The sequence below is a fragment of the Notolepis coatsorum genome (assembly GCF_963971535.1).
Source record: "Notolepis coatsorum genome assembly, chromosome: 9".
NCBI lineage: Eukaryota > Metazoa > Chordata > Actinopteri > Aulopiformes > Paralepididae > Notolepis > Notolepis coatsorum.
The window spans coordinates 73478511-73499838 of NC_140173.1; the positions used below are offsets into that span (position 1 = coordinate 73478511).

Genomic DNA, 21328 nt, shown 5'->3' on the forward strand with positions numbered 1-21328 from the left:
TATTAATCAAGATCTACTTGAAATCAGCCCGCGATCTACCTGTCGATCGCGATCGACTGGTTGGGCACCACTGATCTAAAGCATTAAAAGATTGGTCAAAATCAACAGGGGTAATTGATTTATGGCGTTCACTTAATCCCATGACCCGCAAGTACTCCTGTCGTTCGGCGAGACACAACACACTATCCAGAATTGATTACGTCTTTGCATCCCCGAGAATATTTGATAAATATGAAGTGGAAATGACACCCAATGCGCTATCAGATCACTGCTACTTAATCCTGAAAGCAACATTTGGTACACTATCTTCCCGGGCCCCAAGATGGCGTTTTAATTCTATGCTGCTTAACAACAAGGAATTCATTACACAAATTAAAGAAGCTCTCACAGTATTCCTACGGGATAATGCAAACTCGGTGCAAGATCCCAGAATATTATGGATGTCGGTAAAGAGTATGATCAAGGATTTCACGGATAGATTTTCCTCCATATTGCGCAAAAATCAATGCACAAAACTGTCTGAAATGGAAACGCTTTACTCAACGCTTTTTAATTCTTTAAAATCAGTGATGCCGGTAACGCGTTACTAAGTAACGCGTTATTGTAATCTGATTACTTTCCCCCGAAAATAGTAATCTAACGCGTTAATCTTTAAAAGCCAGTAATCTGATTGCAGTTACTTGTCCAAGTGGCTGTGCATTACTATTTCGTTACTATCTCATCATAAATTCATAATGCATGCGGAATGCAGTATTTTATTTCGTTTTCGACAGTCAAAAATACATTTTTGAGCTGTTTTTCTTATTTGGGAGTGACGTGGTGTGGCAGTGAAAGGGTTACACAAGAATGTGTCCTCGCGGCGTGACTGGACTCTCTGTCTGTGAGTGACTCTGCTTTGGCCCAATCACATTCCCCATCCACAGTCTGCGAATCAGAGGCAGAGTAGGGCGGGTCTTCACAGCACGTCATGTGACATATGCGCCAATCGTCTGACAGCAGTGCTCCGTTGCATTCGTCTGAGAATTCCACCCCAAAACGCTTGTCTAAACGAAGTGAAACCGCAAGAAGACTAGAGAGACATTTATAAAAACAATTTAATAGTTACAGTTGATATAATTGAATAGTTCAGCCTGCATTTGTTAGATGTGAATGGATACACTGGTTTTGTAAAACCACTGGCTGGCTGCTCTAATGCTCTCCCACAGTTCTTCAGGTGGGAGAACACGAGTGACAGAGAGAGGGGAGAGAGACACACACACACACACACACACACACGCACACAAGCACAAGCACACGCACACACGCGCACACACATACACACAGAGAGGGAGAGAAGGGATTATATTATAATAATAATAATAATAATTATTATTATTATTATTATTATTATTATTATTATTATTATTATTATTATTATTATTATTATATTAGAGATGTAGGCTGTCTGGGTGGGGTTGGAGAGAAAGAGGCATGGGGTGAGAGAGAGAGAGAGAGAGAGAGGGGTGAGAGAGAGAGAGAGAGAGAGAGAGAGAGGGGTGAGAGAGAGAGAGAGAGAGAGAGAGAGAGAGAGAGAGAGAGAGAGAGAGAGAGAGAAGCTCTTATTTGCCAGATTTACAGTTAATTTACATGTTAAAGAGAGACTGCTTGTATGTTTATAGAGAGACATTTATAAAAACAATTTAATAGTTACAGTTGATATAATTGAATAGTTCAGCCTGCATTTGTTAGATGTGAATGGATACACTGGTTTTGTAAAACCACTGGCTGGCTGCTCTAATGCTGTGAGCATCATAGACTGTTGCTTTACCATACTTGATGGTACAGAAGCTGAAGCACTAGTTTAACAATTTACGTTATGTGCAGAGAAACAAGTTAAAAACAATTTATGCACTTTCAATAAAGCGTTTAAAAAAAACTGTTGGGGGAACGACGACTTCGTAACCTAGTTACTTTCAAAGTAACTAAGTTACTCTGATAATCAAGTAATCAGTAAAGTAACTTGGATTACTTTTTAAAGGAGTAATCAGTAATCAGTAATCGGATTACTTTTACAAGTAATCTGTGGCATCACTGTTTAAAATACAACAACTCTACTAGACTAGAAAACCAAGTTAACATTCTAAAGACAGAGATCAAAGCAATATACAGACAAAAATCGGAATTGCAAATACGCAGCACAAGACAACAGCAGTACTTCCAAGGATCTAAACCTAGTCACCTATTAGCCATGCGACTAAGAATTAATGCAAAATTTGCAGATATAACTGCCATTAGGAAACAACAAGCTCTAGTAACAGAACCCAAAATAATAAACGATACATTCAAAGAATTCTACTCCGATTTGTATAATTCAGAAACGACCTTTGATCAAGACAAATTAGACACATATCTTAATCAAATGACTCTCCCTAAACTTTCGGAGGACGACGCTAAACAGTTAGAAGCACCGATCACATTAGAAGAACTCAAGAAGGCCATATCCGGAATGAAAAACGGCAAGGCTCCGGGAATTGACGGTATCCCATCAGAAATGTACATTTCTTGCTGGGACATATTTGGACCCTTATTACTAAATATGATCTTATACTCAGTCAAAGAGGGAAGCTTCCATAAACACCAAAATATCGCACTCATTTCAGTTCTTCACAAAAAAGACAAAGACCCCACTGAGTGCGGTAGTTACCGACCTTTAAGCCTCCTCGGAACCGATGTCAAACTGTACTCTAAGATATTAGCCATCAGATTGCAAAAGCATATGACGTCTTTAGTTCATCCGGACCAAACAGGCTTCATAAAAGGTCGCCTGATCAATGATAACATAAGGCGAATACTGCACGTACTAGATGCAGACAAAGAGGACACCACACCTAAGGCGATGCTATCCCTGGATGCTATGAAAGCATTTGACAGGTTGGAATGGTCGTTTCTATGGGCAGTATTAGAAAGGATGGGGTTAGGAAAAGGATTCATTGATATGATTAAAGTACTATACAAGGACCCATCGGCCAGGATTACAACAGGCACATTCATCTCCGATATCTTTCCGGTATCACGCTCAGCCAGACAGGGTTGCCCTCTTAGTCCCGGACTATTCGATCTATCATTAGAACCTTTAGCACAATTTATAAGACAATCCCAACACATAGAACCAATAGTAATCAAGGGCACACAACATAAAATTCGTTTATATGCGGACGACGTAATATTGTTCATGCAAAACCCCAACAACACATTGCCGCATATACTCAAGTTGATAGAGAACTTTGGTGATTTATCGGGATTTAAAATAAATTGGCCTAAGTCGGCTTTTCTTCCTCTTAACATCAGTGCAAAAAAAGACACAACCCTCCCAGGTGCGATACCCATGGTCAAACATTTTAGATGCTTGGGTGTGGAAATATTTCCCACCATAAGACAAACGGTGAAGCACAATTACACAAAAATACTAGGGCTGTCAGTTTATCGCGTTAATTAGATTAATTAATTACACAGCAAATAATCGCGTTATGAAAATTTACTCAAAATTAATTACATTTTTTTTTATTTTTTTTTTAATAATAATAATATTTTTTTTGTATCCCATTCATTCCATAAGCATGTAGAATACACATTTACAGATTTTTTTTTAATATGGTCCATTTGCATGTTCTTGGTATCTGATTCTAGGGACATCTATGAATCTCAGGGAATGTATTCCCAGTGTCAGAAATACTGTGGGCTAGATCCACAAAGAATGGATTGCACGGTGCAAGTTGCACCCTTACTTACAATTCATTATGAATTGAAAATGGGGGACCCTGATGTAAACAAGACGAAAGTCTTTCTCTGGTCTGCATTCCCTTAACAATTGTGTGTATTGAGCCGTACTGTATTGTACCCATTCTGCAATCTGTTAATAACATTTTCATTCAATCAATCAATCTGCGCGGTGATTGATTGAATGAACATTTTATTTTGAGTAAATTGTAATGAACCAAATGAGAATATCAATACATTTTTTTTTATCTTTGACTGTGAATAACACCATGCTCAAATTGACCAGACCTGAAAAATCTAAGCAAATTAATAGATGGAAGATGATTAAACAGAAGGTTTTGTAGATACAGTACTGAATTCTGCCATCCGGACACATGCAATTTGAAATATGATTATAGAATATAGAATATGAGGCATAAAATGGTAATGCGATTAAAATGCGATTAATTAGATTAATTAATTACAAATCCTGTAATTAATTAGATTAATTTTTTTAATCGCCTGACAGCACTAAAAAATACAGAACAAAATCAAAGACGACCTGGACAGGTGGGCAAAACTTAAAAACTCAGTACAGGCAAGGGTATCAATAGTTAAGATGGATGTATTACCAAGAATCAATTTCTTCAGCTCAATGCTTCCGTTACCTCCTCCAGAGGGCTACTGGAAAAGATTACAAACCTCCACATACAAATTTATATGGAATAACAAACCACCTCGCATAAAAAGATCCACCGCACAGAGAAATAAAGCAGACGGTGGCATGGCAGTTCCAGATTTTTTACAATATTTTAAGGCCTTCACATTAAGACCATTGAAGATATGGTTTGACCCCCAGGCTTTGGTATCTTGGAGAGAATTAGAAGAAAACATAGTAGCCCCACAGAGACTGAAAGACATAGCACACACTAAACTTTCAATCAAGCATTGTGAGCGAGAATTTGGCCCAATAATTACCCATGCAATCAGAACATGGCGGGAAACACAAAAGAAATATCCTAACCCTCAAGAATGGCATAATCACACTCCCATATTCAATAACAATGCACTCTTAATGGGAAAACGCCCTATAAGATTCCCTATATGGGAAGAGCAAGGCATACACTCATTAGGGGATATTTTTAATAACCAGGGCCTCTGTAGTTATGTCGAAATATGCACAAAGTTTAACCTCACAGAGTCCACATGGCTTTTTTACATACAGTTACGACTTTGTCTGAGGTCTCACGGTGTTCCATTACTCATACCAATTGAACACCACAGATACCACAAATTTTTCTATGAAAGAGAAACATTGGGAGGTTTTGTATCAGGTTTTTATTATCAATTACTAACATCCTCGTATGAAACCCTTCAACTAGACACTGTCTGGAGGAGGGATATACCAGACCTGGAAAATGACTTTGATTGGCAAGGAGCCTGGGCAAATGTCCGACTTACATCAAGGAACCCGGATCATCAACAAATCAATCTGAACTATATTCACAGGACATACTTGACTCCTATAAGGCTGTGCAAAATGGGGCTTAAACAAGACTCCAAATGCTCCCAATGTACAAATGGGGACGAAGGAACATTTATGCACATGTATTGGGACTGCCCACCAGTTAAGGCATTCTGGAAAGATGTGTCCCAACAATTATCAATACTCGTATCTTGGAATATACCTGTACACCCCTCGGTATTACTATTGAATGATGTTTTTGAGTTTGCAGTGAATCCACAACTAAAGAGATTGGTTTTATCGGGTATCACAGTAGCTAAAAAACTGATCGCATCACGTTGGTTTCAACCGGAAAAAATTTGCCGAAAAGTGTGGTTTCTTACATATCTCGATGTGATATATCAAGAAATATCTACAGCAAGAATTCTGGGTCTCAATGAATCCAAAATGTCAATGTGGTTAGAAGTGGTGGAGAGAATAAAAGCTAGCTTATAATGGTAGTGTCTGGTTAGGAGTGAGGGATAATGGAGGTACTATCCAAGAGGGGGTCCGGGAGGGGGGGGTTCGAGCTGGAGCATATGTGTGTAGGGTTTTAGAAAATAGGTATTAGGGGTATATTATATACTAACATTTATATAATTGTAATTTCGCTGGATATACACTGTATACGGTTAAAATGTTATTATAGACTATTTTTGTTTTATCTTGTTTCTGTACTTGCATATATTTTAACCACCTTTACTGAAAGTTTCATTATGCATTGTGTGTTGAGTACTGACTTTTAATAATTGTTGTTTTGCAATAATAAAAAAAATATAAAAAAAAAAAAAGTAATAGGATCTATGTCTCTAATTCTCGATTTGGCGCATTCTTCCAATTCTCCCCTCACAATAATGTCCCTCCCTCAAGTGAGTCATCTGAAAATTAGCCTATATGGGACGTCATATGGTGCGTAAGCGTATTTGCATAATAACACCCGCCCCCTCTAGCTGCCCGCCGAGCGAGAGCGAGAGAACTGTAAACGTTCTGCGTGTCTCCCACTCCCTCTCGAGGAAGTCCACCACCGTGCTGCGCTACAGCCCATGCTCCCGAACCGAGAGAGGGAGAACTGTAAACGCTCTGCGTGTCTCCCTCTCGAGGAAGTCCACCACCGTGCTGCGCTACAGCCCATGCTCCCGAACCGAGAGAGGGAGAACTGTAAACGCTCTGCGTGTCTCCCTCTCCCTCTCGAGGAAGTCCACCACCGTGCTGCGCTACAGCCCATGCTCCCGAACCGAGAGAGAGAGAACTGTAACACTCTGCGTGTACACAGTGTTTACACTTTTTTTTTTTTCTCTCTCTCTCTCTCTCTCTCTCTCTCTCTCGACTGACTGTCACTCTCTCTCTCTCTCGACTGACTGTCACTCAAAGTGCTTATGGGCGGAGCCAGGCCATAACAGCCTGATTTCTTGTGGCTGAAAAATGATGGGTTTGAGTACTTGATTAGAAATATAAACCAATGCATCTTTTTTTTTTTAAACGTACAGATGTCTTAAATAGACTGACAGGAATTGTTTAAAGTTGCCCAAATAGTGCTAGGAATAGTAAAATAGTTCCCCTTTAAAGAACACCTCGGCGAGGCGCCTCGGTATTCTAAACTCTGTGTCGGTCAATTATTTTGCGACAATGACCTCGTAGCTATAAATGATCCCTTACATAACATCGAGTCGCGGCTGAGATGAGACTTGCTGTAGTGCAGAGCTTTCCTCTCATTTCATTATAGACACAGACCAGCTCGGACCTTCAATGACATGCAATATAATTGACACAAGCAATGGGCTAACGTTAGCTGCTAACTAAGTTATCTCATAACTAGGCTAAGCTAACTAGCGTTAGCCGCTAACCCTGGAAAACGCTCAAAGCGGACTCCACGACACCAGTTCCATTCGTGAGAAAAGGGGGTGGGTTATATTGACAAGGCTTGACAACAGAGTTTCAAAGATAACTTCATATTTATTGGTTATTCGTTTCTTTATATCAGGGCGTCCAGTTTCCATCTCTGTGTGTTGTTGACGTTCGAGTGTGACATCATCACCTACGGCAGCTTACACGCTCAAAACGCAAACAATACGCAGAGGGAACCAAGACTGCAGTGTGTACACAAACCAGAGGGGGGAGAGGGAGGGGGGGAGTTCGCACTCAAAGACGGAGCGAGGACGGAGCGGAGCACCCGTTCCTAATGAGAAAGCCCCATAACTCTCAGTACAGCACCTCTCAGCACAGTAACTCTCAGCACAGCACCTCTCAGCACAGTAACTCTCAGCACAGCACCTCTCAGCACAGCACCTGTCAGGACAACATCTCTCAACACAGGCAGGGAGGAGCTGACACAGGTAAATCAAATAGCTACACAAGTGAGGATGTACTTAGTATGAACAAAGGAACCGACATGTAGGCACACACGTACAGACGCGCACGCACACACTCAATAGTATAACAATACACAGTCACGCAAATGTCTTACACACATCAGCCACACACACACACATGCACGCACAAACGAGTAACAGGCACACACATGCAGTAATACGTGTATATGGCGTCTCAGGCATTCTGTAGATGACATGTGTCAACAAATGTACATGTCTGTGTGAATTTATGTTGTGCCGTTGTTATTACTGTAAAAATGTAATGATTGTGATATGTTGTTATTAATGAGACGATGAGCTGTATGTGTGTGTCACTGGAATTTCCCCAAGGGGATTAATAAAGGAATATCTTATCTTATCTTAACCCAGTATAATTAAACTTTCCTTCACAGCTAAAACAAACTGACTTAGTAAAAAAAAACATTGGATTACTGTAATTTCACATGCAATGAACATTAAACACTTTCCTGTGTACGGCTTTTATCCTTCATATTTTATTCACACATGCTGGTTTTAAGAAACACATTATGGGGAGGCTTGGGGTGGAGGTGATAAAAAAAATTAACACTTGTTTTCAAGCGAGTCAAAAGTAAAGAAGCATGCCATGACTTGCATGTGTGAGTGTGTTTGAGGAGAGCGAGAGAGAGAGAGCGACTATTTCAGTGATAGAGAGAGCAAGAGAATGTTGTGTGTGTGTGTGTGTGTGTGTGTGTGTGTGTGTGCTCGTGTGTGTTACAGCGCTCTCCTCTGATGGCTTGATCAGCTCTTGTGAGGCAATTGAGGGAGCTGTCTCTCTCACACACACTCAATTTAGAGACCGCCTTTGATCTCCACTCAGGCCAATTCAGCCACGACACACACACACACACACACACACACACACACACACACACACACACACACACACACACACACACACACACACACACACACACACACACACACACACACACACACACACACACACACACACACACACACACACACACACACACACACACACACACACACACACACACACACACACACACACACACACACACACACACCGATGTGCACTCGCATGCACGCACACACATACGCACACACACAATCCAAAGAAACTCCTGGGTAAAACTATTTCGTTTCATTAGGGGCAGATTCTTCAAAAAGCACAGAGAAAGGAGGAGGAGGAGGAGCAGGAGGAGAGGGGGGGCACATAAAAACAAGACCTGCTGAAAAACTATTAGTGCTGTGAGAAAGTTGAAAAGGAGAAGAGAGAGAAAAGGAGGAGAGGAGAGGGGGATGAGAGGAGAAGAGAGTTGTGGGAAAAGTGTGAAAAAAGAGAAAGTGCACACAAGGCAATATGTGTATTTTTACTTAATTTGTTGGAAAGACGTCCTCTGTTTTTGGGGGGAGAGGAAACATTACTCTGAATAGTTAACATTCAATATGAAATGATGTCTATTGGAGATATAATGTATGTTTTTATTATTGAAGAGGAGTAGAGATGAATAGAGGAGAAGAGGAGTAGAGGAGAGGATGAATAGTGGAGAAGAGGAGTAGAGAGGAGGAGAGGAGAAGAGGAGGAGAGGAGAGGATGCATAGTGGAGAAGAGGAGTAGAGAGGAGGAGAGGATGAATAGTGGAGAAGAGGAGTAGAGGAGAGGATGAAGAGGAGAAGAAGAGTAGAGGAGAGGATGAATAGTGGAGAAGAGGAGTAGAGAGGAGGAGAGGAGAAGAGGAGGAGAGGAGAAGAGGAGGAGAGGATGCATAGTGGAGAAGAGGAGTAGAGGATGAATAGTGGAGAAGAGGAGTAGAGGAGAGGATGAAGAGGAGAAGAGGAGTAGAGGAGAGGATGAATAGAGGAGAGGAGGCATAGAGGAGAAGAGGAGTAGAGGAGAGGAGGCATAGAGGAGAAGAGGAGTAGAGAGGAGAGGAGGCATAGTGGAGAAGAGGAGTAGAGAGGAGAGGAGGCATAGAGGAGAAGAGGAGTAGAGAGGAAGAGAGGATGAATAGAGGAGAAGAGGAGTAGAGAGGATGGGATGAATAGAGTAGAGAGGAGGAGTGGAGGCATAGAGGAGAAGAGGAGTAGAGAGGAGGAGGGGATGAATAGAGTAGAGAGGAGGAGAGGAGGCATAGAGGAGAAGAGGAGGAGATAGGAAGAATAGAGGAGAAGAGGAGTAGAGAGGAGAGGAGACAGAGGAGGAGAGGAGGTGTAGAGGAGAGGATGAATAGTGAAGAAGAGGAGTGGAGACAGAGGAGAAGAGGAGTAGAGAGGAGGAGAGGAGGCATAGAGGAGAAGTACAGAAGTAGTGGAGAGAGGAGTTGTGAGTAGTGATGATGCACGATATATCGGCCACCGATATAATATCGGCCGATATGGTAATTTTTTTACACATCGGTATCGGTCCGATATCAAAATAGGGCCGATATATATATATTTTTACATGTTTTGGTCTTAAATAGATTCAAAATATCAGTCATTTCTGAAAATAAGTTACAAAAGTTTAAAAAAAAAAAGAGAAGAAAATGCGTTTAGGAAAATAGCTCTTTATTCGATTATCATAAAAAACTGTTTTCTATACAGAGATATCGACATTGGCAAATATCGGTATCGGCCAGAACAGCAAAATTAATATCTGTTATCGGTATCGGCCACAATTTTCACATCGGTGCATCACTAGTTGTGAGGAATAGAGGAGCAGTAGAAGAGGATAGAGGAGAGGAGGAGTGAGAGGCAGAGGGTCTCCTGGGTAGTGAAGGGCACATAGGTCAAGGTTCAGCCCTAAAAGTCACTTCTCCTCCACTGGGAAAGAGAGAGGAGGGGAGGAGGGGAGGAGGGATGGACGGACGGGGGAGGAGAGGAGGGGACCAGTCGGCAAAAATCAAACAGGGCCCAATTAAAGGAATCAGAACGAGCCACTGAGCAGGGAACGCTTACCTGGAACACGCAAACCAGCCTGCACACACACACACAAATATACTTGCACATACAGTACACACACATTCTCTCTTTACATTAAAAAAGAAGGCACACATACACACACATCTCCCAATCCTGGTGTGCATCCTGATAATTACCTTGGCCAGGGCTGTGTGAAATTACTGCTCTCATCTGCTAATGGATGACAAGACCTGAAGCAACGAGTCCCCCCCCCCCCTCCACACACACACACACACACTTAAGAGTAGCATACACACGTACAAATGCTGTTTTACGAAGATTTTTTTTTCAAAGAATTATGAGAACAGACGAGGAACGCCTGAAAGAATGAGGTGAGAGAAAGAGAAAGAGTAAGAGAGAGAAAGAGTAAGAGAGAGAGAAATGGAAAGATCGAGAAAAAAGAGGAAGTATAGAATGGCAAGCAAGAGAGCACTGTCTGGTGCAGTTTGTTTTGAGACAATGCTCTCCCTGCAGACATGGGAGACGGGGGAGGAGGTAGGGACATGTCTTTTTTCATAATAACTCATTAATTAACAATTTGACTGCTGCGGGGGGCGTGACATGACAAGAGATCAGGGCCCAATGTCCTAATAGATTGTGAAGCCCACCTAGGAGGGGGGGGGAGAGGGGAGGAGGGGGGCGAGGCAAAACAATTAGTGGTCCTTCGCCCATCAAAGACCTAAGAGAGAGAGAGAGAGATGGGGAGGGAGAGAGACAGAGAGAGATGGGGAGGGAGAGAGACAGAGAGAGATGGGGAGGGGGAGAGACAGAGAGAGATGGGGAGACAGAGAGAGAGAGACAGATAGAGAGAGAGAGAGAGACAGAAGAGGAGAGAGAAGAGAGAGAGAGAGAGAGAGAGAGAGAGAGAGACAGAAGAGGAGAGAGAAGAGAGAGAGAGAGAGAGAGAGAGAGAGAGAGAGAGAGAGAGAGAGAGAGAGAGAGAGAGAGAGAGAGAGAGAGAGAGAAATGAACTGAACTGGTGACCTTAGATGAAAGAAGGAGTCACTGTGGGCTACAATTAGGAGTGGCAGGAGTGAGAGCACAGGTCAAGAAACTAGGCCTACTACATACTCACTCTCACACACTCACGTGCACACGCACAAAGCAAGTGGACAAAATACACCATCTTCCGCCGTACATGTCTCCCTGCCCACCTGTTCATGTATTTATATCTATACAATAACATGCATGACCTTGACTTACTGAATCTAAAGAGCCACTTACATGGCAAACCCATAGATGTACCGTTATTACGCCTTAAATGCTTTAGGCCAAAACGGCTAATCTATTCCACCCCCCCCCCCATCCCGCCACACGACGTTCCATTGCCCAGAAGAATGCAGCCCGCTTAATTGAATTAAATTATTCCTTATGCATGCTAAACCGTCAAGTCCCTACTTAGAGAAACAGAGACGCAAGGTAGATGGGGAAAGGGCTAGGGCCACCCCAACTGATAACGCAGAGACACACACACACACACAAACACACACACACAACATACCAACGCTAATCAAAACAAGACATCAAGTAATCTAATCTGAATCGCTAACAATTATCAGCTCGCTGGCCCAGAGGCTGAGAGGATTCTTTTGATCAATGTTTTCTATTAAAAAAGTGAAAACAATTCAATATCGCCCCCCCCCCCCCGCCCCCTTTTCCCTAATGCATAGGGGGCTTATTAGCCGATTGTCCTTGGAAATGAGAGAGCGAGAGAGAGCGTGGCGAGAGAGACGGAGAGACAGAGAGAGAGAGAGGGAGAGGGAGAGAGAGGTGGGGCACTAGCTACTTAAGGAGCTAATCTAAGTTAAGTCAGCCATCTTGCCATGCAACAACAGGGGACAGTAGAGGACTTTTTCCCACCACCAAGGAATATATTGCCCCGGCAACAGCTTTGAAAAACTCTTTAATTTGCTTTCTCCCTCTGAAAGACTTTTTAACACCAACAGGCCTTGGAAGGCCTCATTTTTTTTTTCTTAGATTCCGCCAAAATGGTTATTCCTTTGGCCTACAAGCAGACACGGACGGACACACTGCACACACACGGGGGACAGACGCACACACACATTTAAAAACCATTTATTCAAGGGCATCTCGCCCCCCTTTTAGGATTCAGACGGCGAACGGTAGTGGTGCGGCTGCCGCCTTTTAGATATTTCATTACCAAAAGGTATTCATTTCATTTTCCCTTCAAATCCCTTGTCGTCACAACTCTTCTAAGACTTCATCTCCCCCCCCCCCCCCCCGCCCCTCTCTCTCTCTCCCTGCCCTGAGACATTTGGGAGACGTCACATAGAATTTGACCACAGACCACAGTGCTTTAATATTTTTTTATAAAAAATTATAGTAGTAACTTGGCCCGTCCATATCCCCCTACTTGGTATATTTGTGTTCAGTGGAGCATGCTCGTCTCAGAGCCCGCGTGTTCCTCGGTCGTCTCGCCTCGTCTAGTCTAGTCGCAGCGAACTCTCTTTCACCTGAATGGACTTGGGCTGAAAGATGTGTGTGTAGAACATTTACACCCAACACCTTCGGAATGTGACAAGGGGCCAATTTGCTCGGGCAGAAAGCAGTGCAGAGAGAGAAAGAGAGGGAGAGAGAGGGAGAGGAAGAGGGAGAGAGAGAGAGAGAGAGAGAGAGGGATTCCCACATGATTAAAGAAAGATGATGGACTGAGAGAGAGTCCATATTTAATTTTGGCCCCTTTTCATTCGACCAGCAACTGACACCAAGACGTGTGTCCTAAAAAGTGCCTGAGCAAAAAGAAAGTTAATAAGGACCAGGTTATTTTTGGGGAGGTCTTTCTCAACAACACAAGACGCTAAAAAGACAACTGTAAGGTCGGAAGCAGACATTTTGGACAAGGCTGTTCCACCGTGTGGCTATAGGCGTAGTGAGGAAGGACTGGAGAACTTTTGAGAGTGTGTGAACGAGTGGAGGAGGAGGGAGAGGGCAGAAGGGTGGAAAAGGAGGAGAGGATGGTTGTGTGGTCACTCTACTGTGCCCTGGCCATTTAAGGCTCTCTCTTACACTCTGCTGCACAGAGAGAGAGAGAGAGAGAGAGAGAGAGAGAGAGAGAGAGAGAGAGAGAGAGAGAGAGAGAGAGAGAGAGAGAGAGAGAGAGAGAGAGAGAGAGAGAGAGAGAGAGCGAGCAGTGGCAGTCCACCACTCAGTCACACATGGGGAGGAGGGGGAGGGAGAGGGAGAGAGAGAATGACTTACATCAGTAACAGTTGTGGTCCTCGGCAGCATTGGGGGCTGAGTTAGGTGTTAGGCTCTTGTTGCCGGCCTTCATAGCAGCGTCTCTGCGGGCCTGTTCTAGCAGAAGCCTGGCCCTCTCTTTCAGCTCCTCCTGACGAGACTGCACCTCTGGGGGGAGAGAGAGGGCCATGGTGGGGGAGGAGATGGAGGTATAAGGACTAATTAGAATAGTTAACTTAATTGATGATGGTGGTCACTGAGCCAGGTTCAGTTCTCCTTAATTTCAATCAGTTAAGGAAATAGAAAGTTCAAAAGAACGGTTGAGAAAGTCGTCGATTCCAACCTGGGAAGTAATTGAAAAGGGAAAGCTCAATCATTATGACTCAAGAGTTTGTGTTTCCCTTTTAAACTGAAGGTGAACCAAGCCGAGTGCTGAATGTGATGATTTCGGATAGGGTAAGTTAATATACCGTAATTCCTCTAATAGTAACCGGTATTCAATTAAAAACCGGGTCTCTATTAATGACCAGGTGCGCTGTTGAGCTAAGCAATTATAAGCCGGCCTCCTAATACAAGCCGGGTTTCATGTATATTAGAGGAATTACGGTATTTCCCTCAACGGATTTACCATAGGCAATATATTTTGTTATTGTTGTTATATGCTGGCCTGGCTGTGCAGTAAATACCATATAATGGTATGGTGTTAATGTTTACCAAGAGAGTAAGCCTACCTCAGAATTGTATAAAACGAAGTTATTATTATTATTATTATACCAGTATTGTGATTGCACTATTTTACTTTATTTTACTTTTTTTGACCACCTGTAATTGCACTGTTTACTACCGTATTTCATACAGTACTTGGTTTCAATAAATGAACCCAGTACATTTTACTGGGTTCAAACTGACACAAAATGTTGATTTATTCATTATGATCCGTTTGAAAATTAGAAATATAGGCCTCTCTTATACATGCCTCCTCCTAATACAAGCCTGGTATCCGCTACAGTTGAAACAAATACAAGCCGGGGTTACTATTAGAGGAATTACGGTAGTTGATTTATTTTACCTATTTTGGTGTCGTTGCTTTTTGTAAAGAAATTTCATTTGAATTAAAACCATGGGCCATCATCTGTCCATGTGTTTCAATGTGAAAAAGGGAGAAAAAAGAAAAGTCCCTCCTCCTGTCGCTCACCTTTTCAGCTGGGGGACTTGATACGGGGGCAGGGGGAGACTCCTGTAGGAAGACAGAGAGACAGAGCGAGAGACAGAGAGGGACACAGAGAGAGACGGCCTTTCTTCACTACAGGTGTACAGATTGGTTGTTTGTGCAACACAATAACTATTCGTCAATGATGATTTGTCTTAATCATTTTGAATGCCATTTCTAAAATATATGACCGTCTAAGCAAATGGCATACACCCCTCCCGGTAGGTACACTGTTATAAACACACACAACCATCTCTTGCGCCCCACACAGTGAGCCGTGTCCTGTATGAGGTAGTGGTGGAGGAAGGGGATTAGGGAGCTGTCCTAACGTGGGAGCAGGGAATAATATCCCCTGTGATGTAGCCCACTAGCCCTGTCTCATTATGGGCTAGAGCTAGCATGCTGCGGCGCTGCGCCCACACCCTGCCTGGGTACACTGGTCTGGATAGGATGACAGCTCTGAGGAGATAGTAACCAACACACAAATGTGAATGTATGAATGTACATTTGCACGCATTGGCTGCACGCACGCAGACGCACGCACACACCTAGCTTAGCATCCTATCTGCAGTCCTATCAGAGGTAATCCTAGCTGTATTATAGTAGGGCACAAACAGAGAAAATGAGGCTCTGAGCTTACATATGGCTTAGAGTGGTACATTTCAAACTAGCTGCTTATAACATTTAGGGGTGGGAATAACCAGAGGCCCCACGATACAATATTATCGCGATACCTAAATCACGATAGAACGGTACGCATTCGAACCGTGGAGGTCGTACCGAACGGTACGCATTCGGGGCATGTGTGTATTGTTCGGTTATATAACGTTGCGTTAGCTACGAGCTAACTAACTTTAGCCGCAAGCTAACTAATGTTAGCCGCAAGCTAACCATGGAAGTGACTCCACGACACCAGTTTGATTAGTGGGGAAGGGGGGTATATTGACGAGTTAATACTTTGACAAATGTTGCCTATATTTTTCAGTCAGTTCGGTCTTTGTGTGCCAAACATTATTAACACTTTCATTGCCAACGACGCTATATGTCGTTTGTTCATGCCGACGTTCATTGCCAACGACGCAATATGTCGTTTTTTTATTAGCGATTTGAATTCATATTTCATCAATCTAGTATCACGTTAGTGCTGCAAACTCTCTCTGAGCTCCATTGAGAAAATACCGCCCCCTATCGTCTCCCGGATAGTAATGCACGCATTGGAATGGACTCAATGAAAATGGATGAGAAAAGAAAAATCCGGAATACACATTTTACTTCTCAGGCAAGTAACCAGAGCCCATCGGACTCATTGTGGACCATCAGAACAGCGTGGAATACATATTTCCAGTATGCAGCGTTGGATCAATAAACGCAATCGATATTTGGAATGGCGATCAGGAATTGGAATAATCTTTTTGGAGAACATCTGATCTGAGGTAAGGAATCTATTTTACCAGTCTTAGGATAATCAGAGCTATTTTCACAGAGATATCAGCGTTTGCCCTATGTGTGTGTGTGTGTGTGCTGATCAGGAAATGAGATTTGATTTTTCAGCTCGCTTCTCTAGCGTGCATAAGTACACATATACTATCGATAATCTAGCGTTTATTTGAAAACGATTCATAAATAGGCCGAAAAATTACAACGGTTTTTGTGTATTCCAGAATATTCCAGTAAAGGGCGATTATCATAGAAACTTTATATTTTCCTGAAACCTAAAAAAAACTAGCGATTTTCAAAATGGTATAAAACGGAAATTAACCGATTAAAAAACAATCCGTTTCGACAATGTTGACTGCAAACAAGTCATTGATAAGTGACGGCCAGATTAGACACATAGCCATAATTTAAGACATAGATTATGCGTTCACAAATGCGAGTGCTATATCATTGAAGTGGGTGGCGGCATTCAAGGGGGTAAAAAGGAAAACACGGCCGGCACGGAAAGTGTTAAAGGTAAACCTTTTTTTTTACCAAATAAATGAGAAGCATGTTTAAATCAGCAATGCCTCCCCTCTTGTTGTACCAAAATCTCTCCTAGCTCTAACCGTCACTGTCAAAATAATGTGCCTGATGTCAAATGGCCTCATTCTTTCAGTTTTTGCATGACTACATCCTTGAGAATAACTGAAAAGTTGGATTCTTTTTAGGCTATATATCCTATGTATGGTATTTTTGGAGTGTTAAATATTTTTAAATAAAGAACAACGTATACCGAACCGAACCGAAAACCGTGATACGAACTGAACCGTCGATTTTGTGAACCGTTCCACCCCTATAATGATAGTATTGAGATTCTAAACATTTTGCAATATGCTGAGCATTGCGATAACATAAATTGCTATTTATTAACTTTTTTCAACAGCATGTCTCCAAATTATGTCTCCAAGGGAAATCTGTGTCAATGTTTTCAGTCTATTCATCTCACTTCAATACTTTTTATTGGCATCCATGTATCGCAATACCACGCTATATGCCCCCCCCCCCCCCCCCCCCAATAACATTACACAATGTTTATCCTCCCTACAAGGTGCATTTGGCCTGAACGCTAGGCTAATACGGCTACATCCCGCTAACTAGATAACGGCAGATGGAGTCAATAGTTACTGCGACCCCTCTTCGACCTTTGAGCTTGTGCAGGGTTAACTAAAAGGTGTGTGTGTGTGTATATATGTGTGTGTTTGTATATGATTGTGTGTATATGTGTGTGTGTGTGTGTGTGTGTGTGTGTGTGTGTGTGTGTGTGTGCGTGTGTGTGCGGGCGTGTGCGTTGTGCGAGCGGGGAAAGATGAGGTGTGCGCTCGGCGAGGCGTCTCCACGCCCGAGCGCTCACAGCACAAACTGCCATCAACTGGAGGGATGAGAAATATAATGAGAAATATAATGAAATGTCAAAGCAGGGTTTTTCCAGGTGCTTCCTGCAGTCGCCACATGTTAAGGGCTCGGTGTGTCAGGTTATAGACAGCAGAGGCCAATGACAACATCTAAGGCAGAATGGGAGAATTCTAGAAGGGTCATCTCAGAAATAGCATCAATGAGGTTGGGATTTGAGGCTTATAGCGCGTGCTGGGAATGAATGAAATGTGGGCACCGCACTCCTTGCATTACTAAGTGACGTTACCTTGAAAGTTCCAATCAAAGCAGTTAAGGATAAAAGGTGGGATATTACATTTTGGGTCCACGGTCCCCGTCGGCATATACGGTAGTATATAGCCTGAATGTAAATGTGTCTCTGTGGCACCTACAGTAGACTAGAATTAGACTATGGGATTGGACGTAGGTCCAAAGGATGCACAAGGTGCCCATTATATAATTAACTCTTAGCGTAGTGTTTACTGGATACTAGGGGTGTAACGGTACACAGAAGCCACGGTTCGGTACGTACCTCGGTTTTGGGTTTAATACGAGTTCGGTACAACAGGAAAAAAGGAACAAAAGTCCCAAACGCATAAGGCTAGGTTTCTTTTCATTTATTTTTGAACAGACAGTAGTGCCTAGTTCCACCTAGTGTCATATAGTCCCCCCTGAGATAGCTTGTACAGCCTGGCCCTGTAGTGCATCAAGCAGTAAACACAACAGTGAACATACACTCTTGCATAGGTCCTATTTCTATGCAGGGCTGATAAAAATAAATAAAAATAAAGCAATTGGTCACAATCAGCTACAGAACTGAAAAGCATATCTTAAGGTATAAAAGTACAAAATAAATAGAATAAAAAATTATTTCCATATCATCAAGCCTCACCTCACTTATCAATCATCATCTAGCCTAACTTATTATCAACTATTTCCATATCATCTAGCCTCACTTATTATCATCTATTGCCATATCATCTACAGTAGCCTCACTTATTATCATCTACAGTAACTTCACTTATTATCATCATCTAGCCTAACTTATTATCATCTAACTTCACTTATTATCATCAACCCCTCATTAAAAAGAAAAACCTTGATGATCCCTCTAACTTCAGGCCCATTTCTCAACTACCTTTTCTGTCAAAAGTCCTGGAGCGAGCAGTTTACCTCCAGTTACAACTGTTTTTAGATGCACACAAAATCCACGAAAAATGTCAATCTGGCTTTAAACCGTGCCATCTCTTTCCATATCATCTAGCCTTGCATAATCATATAGCCTGGGTTTTTAATTTCCCACTCAGTTAATGAAGTGGGCGGTCAAGATAGCTTTCAGTAGCACGGGAGGTCCATCCCTCAGTTGTTAGTGCAACGGCGGGTGCAGTAGACAGCTCGTGCTCAATCACTGCTCGTGTGCACCTGACCACGGACTGGCTTAACACTTTCCGTGGCAGCAGGGGGAGCCAAAAATAGCGCTTGAGTGCCAACGCTGTAGTCAATGGAGGGCGATCATATTTGCGAACGCATAAACTATATCTTAAATTATGGCTGTGTCTAATACGCCCGTCGCTTATCAATGACTTGTTTGCAGTCAACATTGTCGAAACAGATTTTTTTTATTTTATTTTTTTTTAAAATCGGTTAATTTCCGTTTTATACCATTTTGAAAAACGCTAGTTTTTTTTAAACTTCCAGAAAAAAAAGATTCCGTGATAATAGCTCTTTAGTGGAATACACAAAACACGTTCGTCATTTTTCAGCCTATTAAGAATCGTTTTCAAATAAACGCTAGATTATCGATAGTATATGTGTACTTATGCACGCTAGAGAAGCGGGCTGAAAAATCTATTATCTTATTTCCTGATCAGCACACACACACTCACAGCCACACACACACATATGGGACACGCTGATATATAGGTGAAAAGAGCTCTGATTATCCCAAGACTGGTAAAATAGATTCCTTACCTCAGATCAGATGTTCTCCAAAAAGATTATTCCAATTCCTGATCGCTATTCCAAATATCGATCGCGTTTATTGATCCAACGCTGGGTACTGGAAATACATAATCCACGCTGTTCTGAGGGTGGGCAATGACTGGGATCGTCTCCGGTTACATGCCTGACAAGTAAAATGTGGATTCCAGACTCTTTTTTCCCATCCATTTCATTCAGTCCAATCCAATGGGGTGCAATACCATCCGGAGAGACAATAGGGGGCAGTATTTTCCCTGTTCGAGCTCAGACAGATCCCCACTGGTAACGTGAGGCTAGATTGATGAAAAATGTATGGAAAGCGCTAAAAAAAAATAACGATTAAAAATTAGATTTCTCGTCGGTTGGCACTCAACGCGCATGGCATGAACTAACGAGTTTCTCGTGGCTGGCACTCAAAGTGTTAAGTGTGCACAGGATGCGACAGTGTAACAAGGCTTGAGCACTTTGTTTTTGTAAATGTTTGAAGCCGGGTTCCTCTATAATAACGTGAAGGCGTCCGCGTCAACTTGTTTTGCTGCGTCGTCTTCTTCTGCTGTTCTTGTTGACGGTTGGCAAATAGCGTTTAGGTGCTTTATCGCCACCTTCTGGATTGGGAGTGTGGATCAGAACGGACTGATTCAGACGTATTCTTCGTATGGCTGCACGTACCGAAACGTCCGTACCGTTCATTCGCGGGACGAATACATGTACCGTTACACCCCTACTGGATACAGTTAGATGCTAAATAATTAAGATACTTTTTTTTACTATATTAGAACACTTGACTTAACCACTTAAGCAGTGGGTAGCCAACACCAATTCTGGAGCCAACGCTATCCCATGCGAGGGCTGATTGCAACGAGAAAGGCGTAGAAGAAGCCGGGGAAGTCCTTTGTTTTGACTAGAGCCTCGGAATCAATGGAAGCGGACGGTCATTTTGGATAATCATGCCGAATTAACGCTGGTACACACATTACAAAAACCATTGTAAAAACACAAATTTACCCTGGGATTGTTATCAACTTTGGACCTGTACTGTAGATAAGACTTCAGGCTATGGAACCGTTATGTTTTCCAGCTCCTACTCTCAGCTGGAACTCAAAAAAAGGCATCTGGCAACAAGTAAACAGAAATATGAGTACACAAAACTTTGACTTCAAGGGCGGCTGGGTGGCGCAGCGGACATTGCGCTCGTCACCAACGCAAGATACACCGGTCTCGAATCCGGCTGTCATACTGACTCAATTGGCAGAGTCAGCGGGAGGGAAGTCGATGGGTGGTAATCTGGTCGTTGTAAACAGCGACTCCTACAGGTCGGTCAGGGCGCCTGCACAGCAAAGACAGGAGATGGCGGGGGCAGTGTGAGCCTCCCACACGTTACACCTCGCCAATGAGAGTCCGCGCTGGCAGGTGAAAAAGAAGTGGCTGGCTGCCTCCACATGTATCGGAGGGGACATGTGATGGGCTTCTACCCTCCCTACGACCAGCCAGTGGGGGGCACATGCGAGCAACGATCAGGACAGGGGCGGGAGAATTGGCACGAGAGGAAATTGGGAT

General features: G+C 42.8%; 1 protein-coding gene across 1 annotated transcript in view; it reads right to left on the minus strand.

Moving 5' to 3' along the window:
* ehbp1 (EH domain binding protein 1) overlaps window positions 1–21328 on the minus strand; it is a 398684-nt gene that overhangs the window by 117933 nt on the left and 259423 nt on the right. Inside the window, 3 exon segments of the mRNA XM_084321912.1 lie at window positions 13753–13774; window positions 13776–13897; window positions 14927–14968. Of these exon segments, the coding sequence (XP_084178038.1) occupies window positions 13753–13774; window positions 13776–13897; window positions 14927–14968 (186 nt within the window).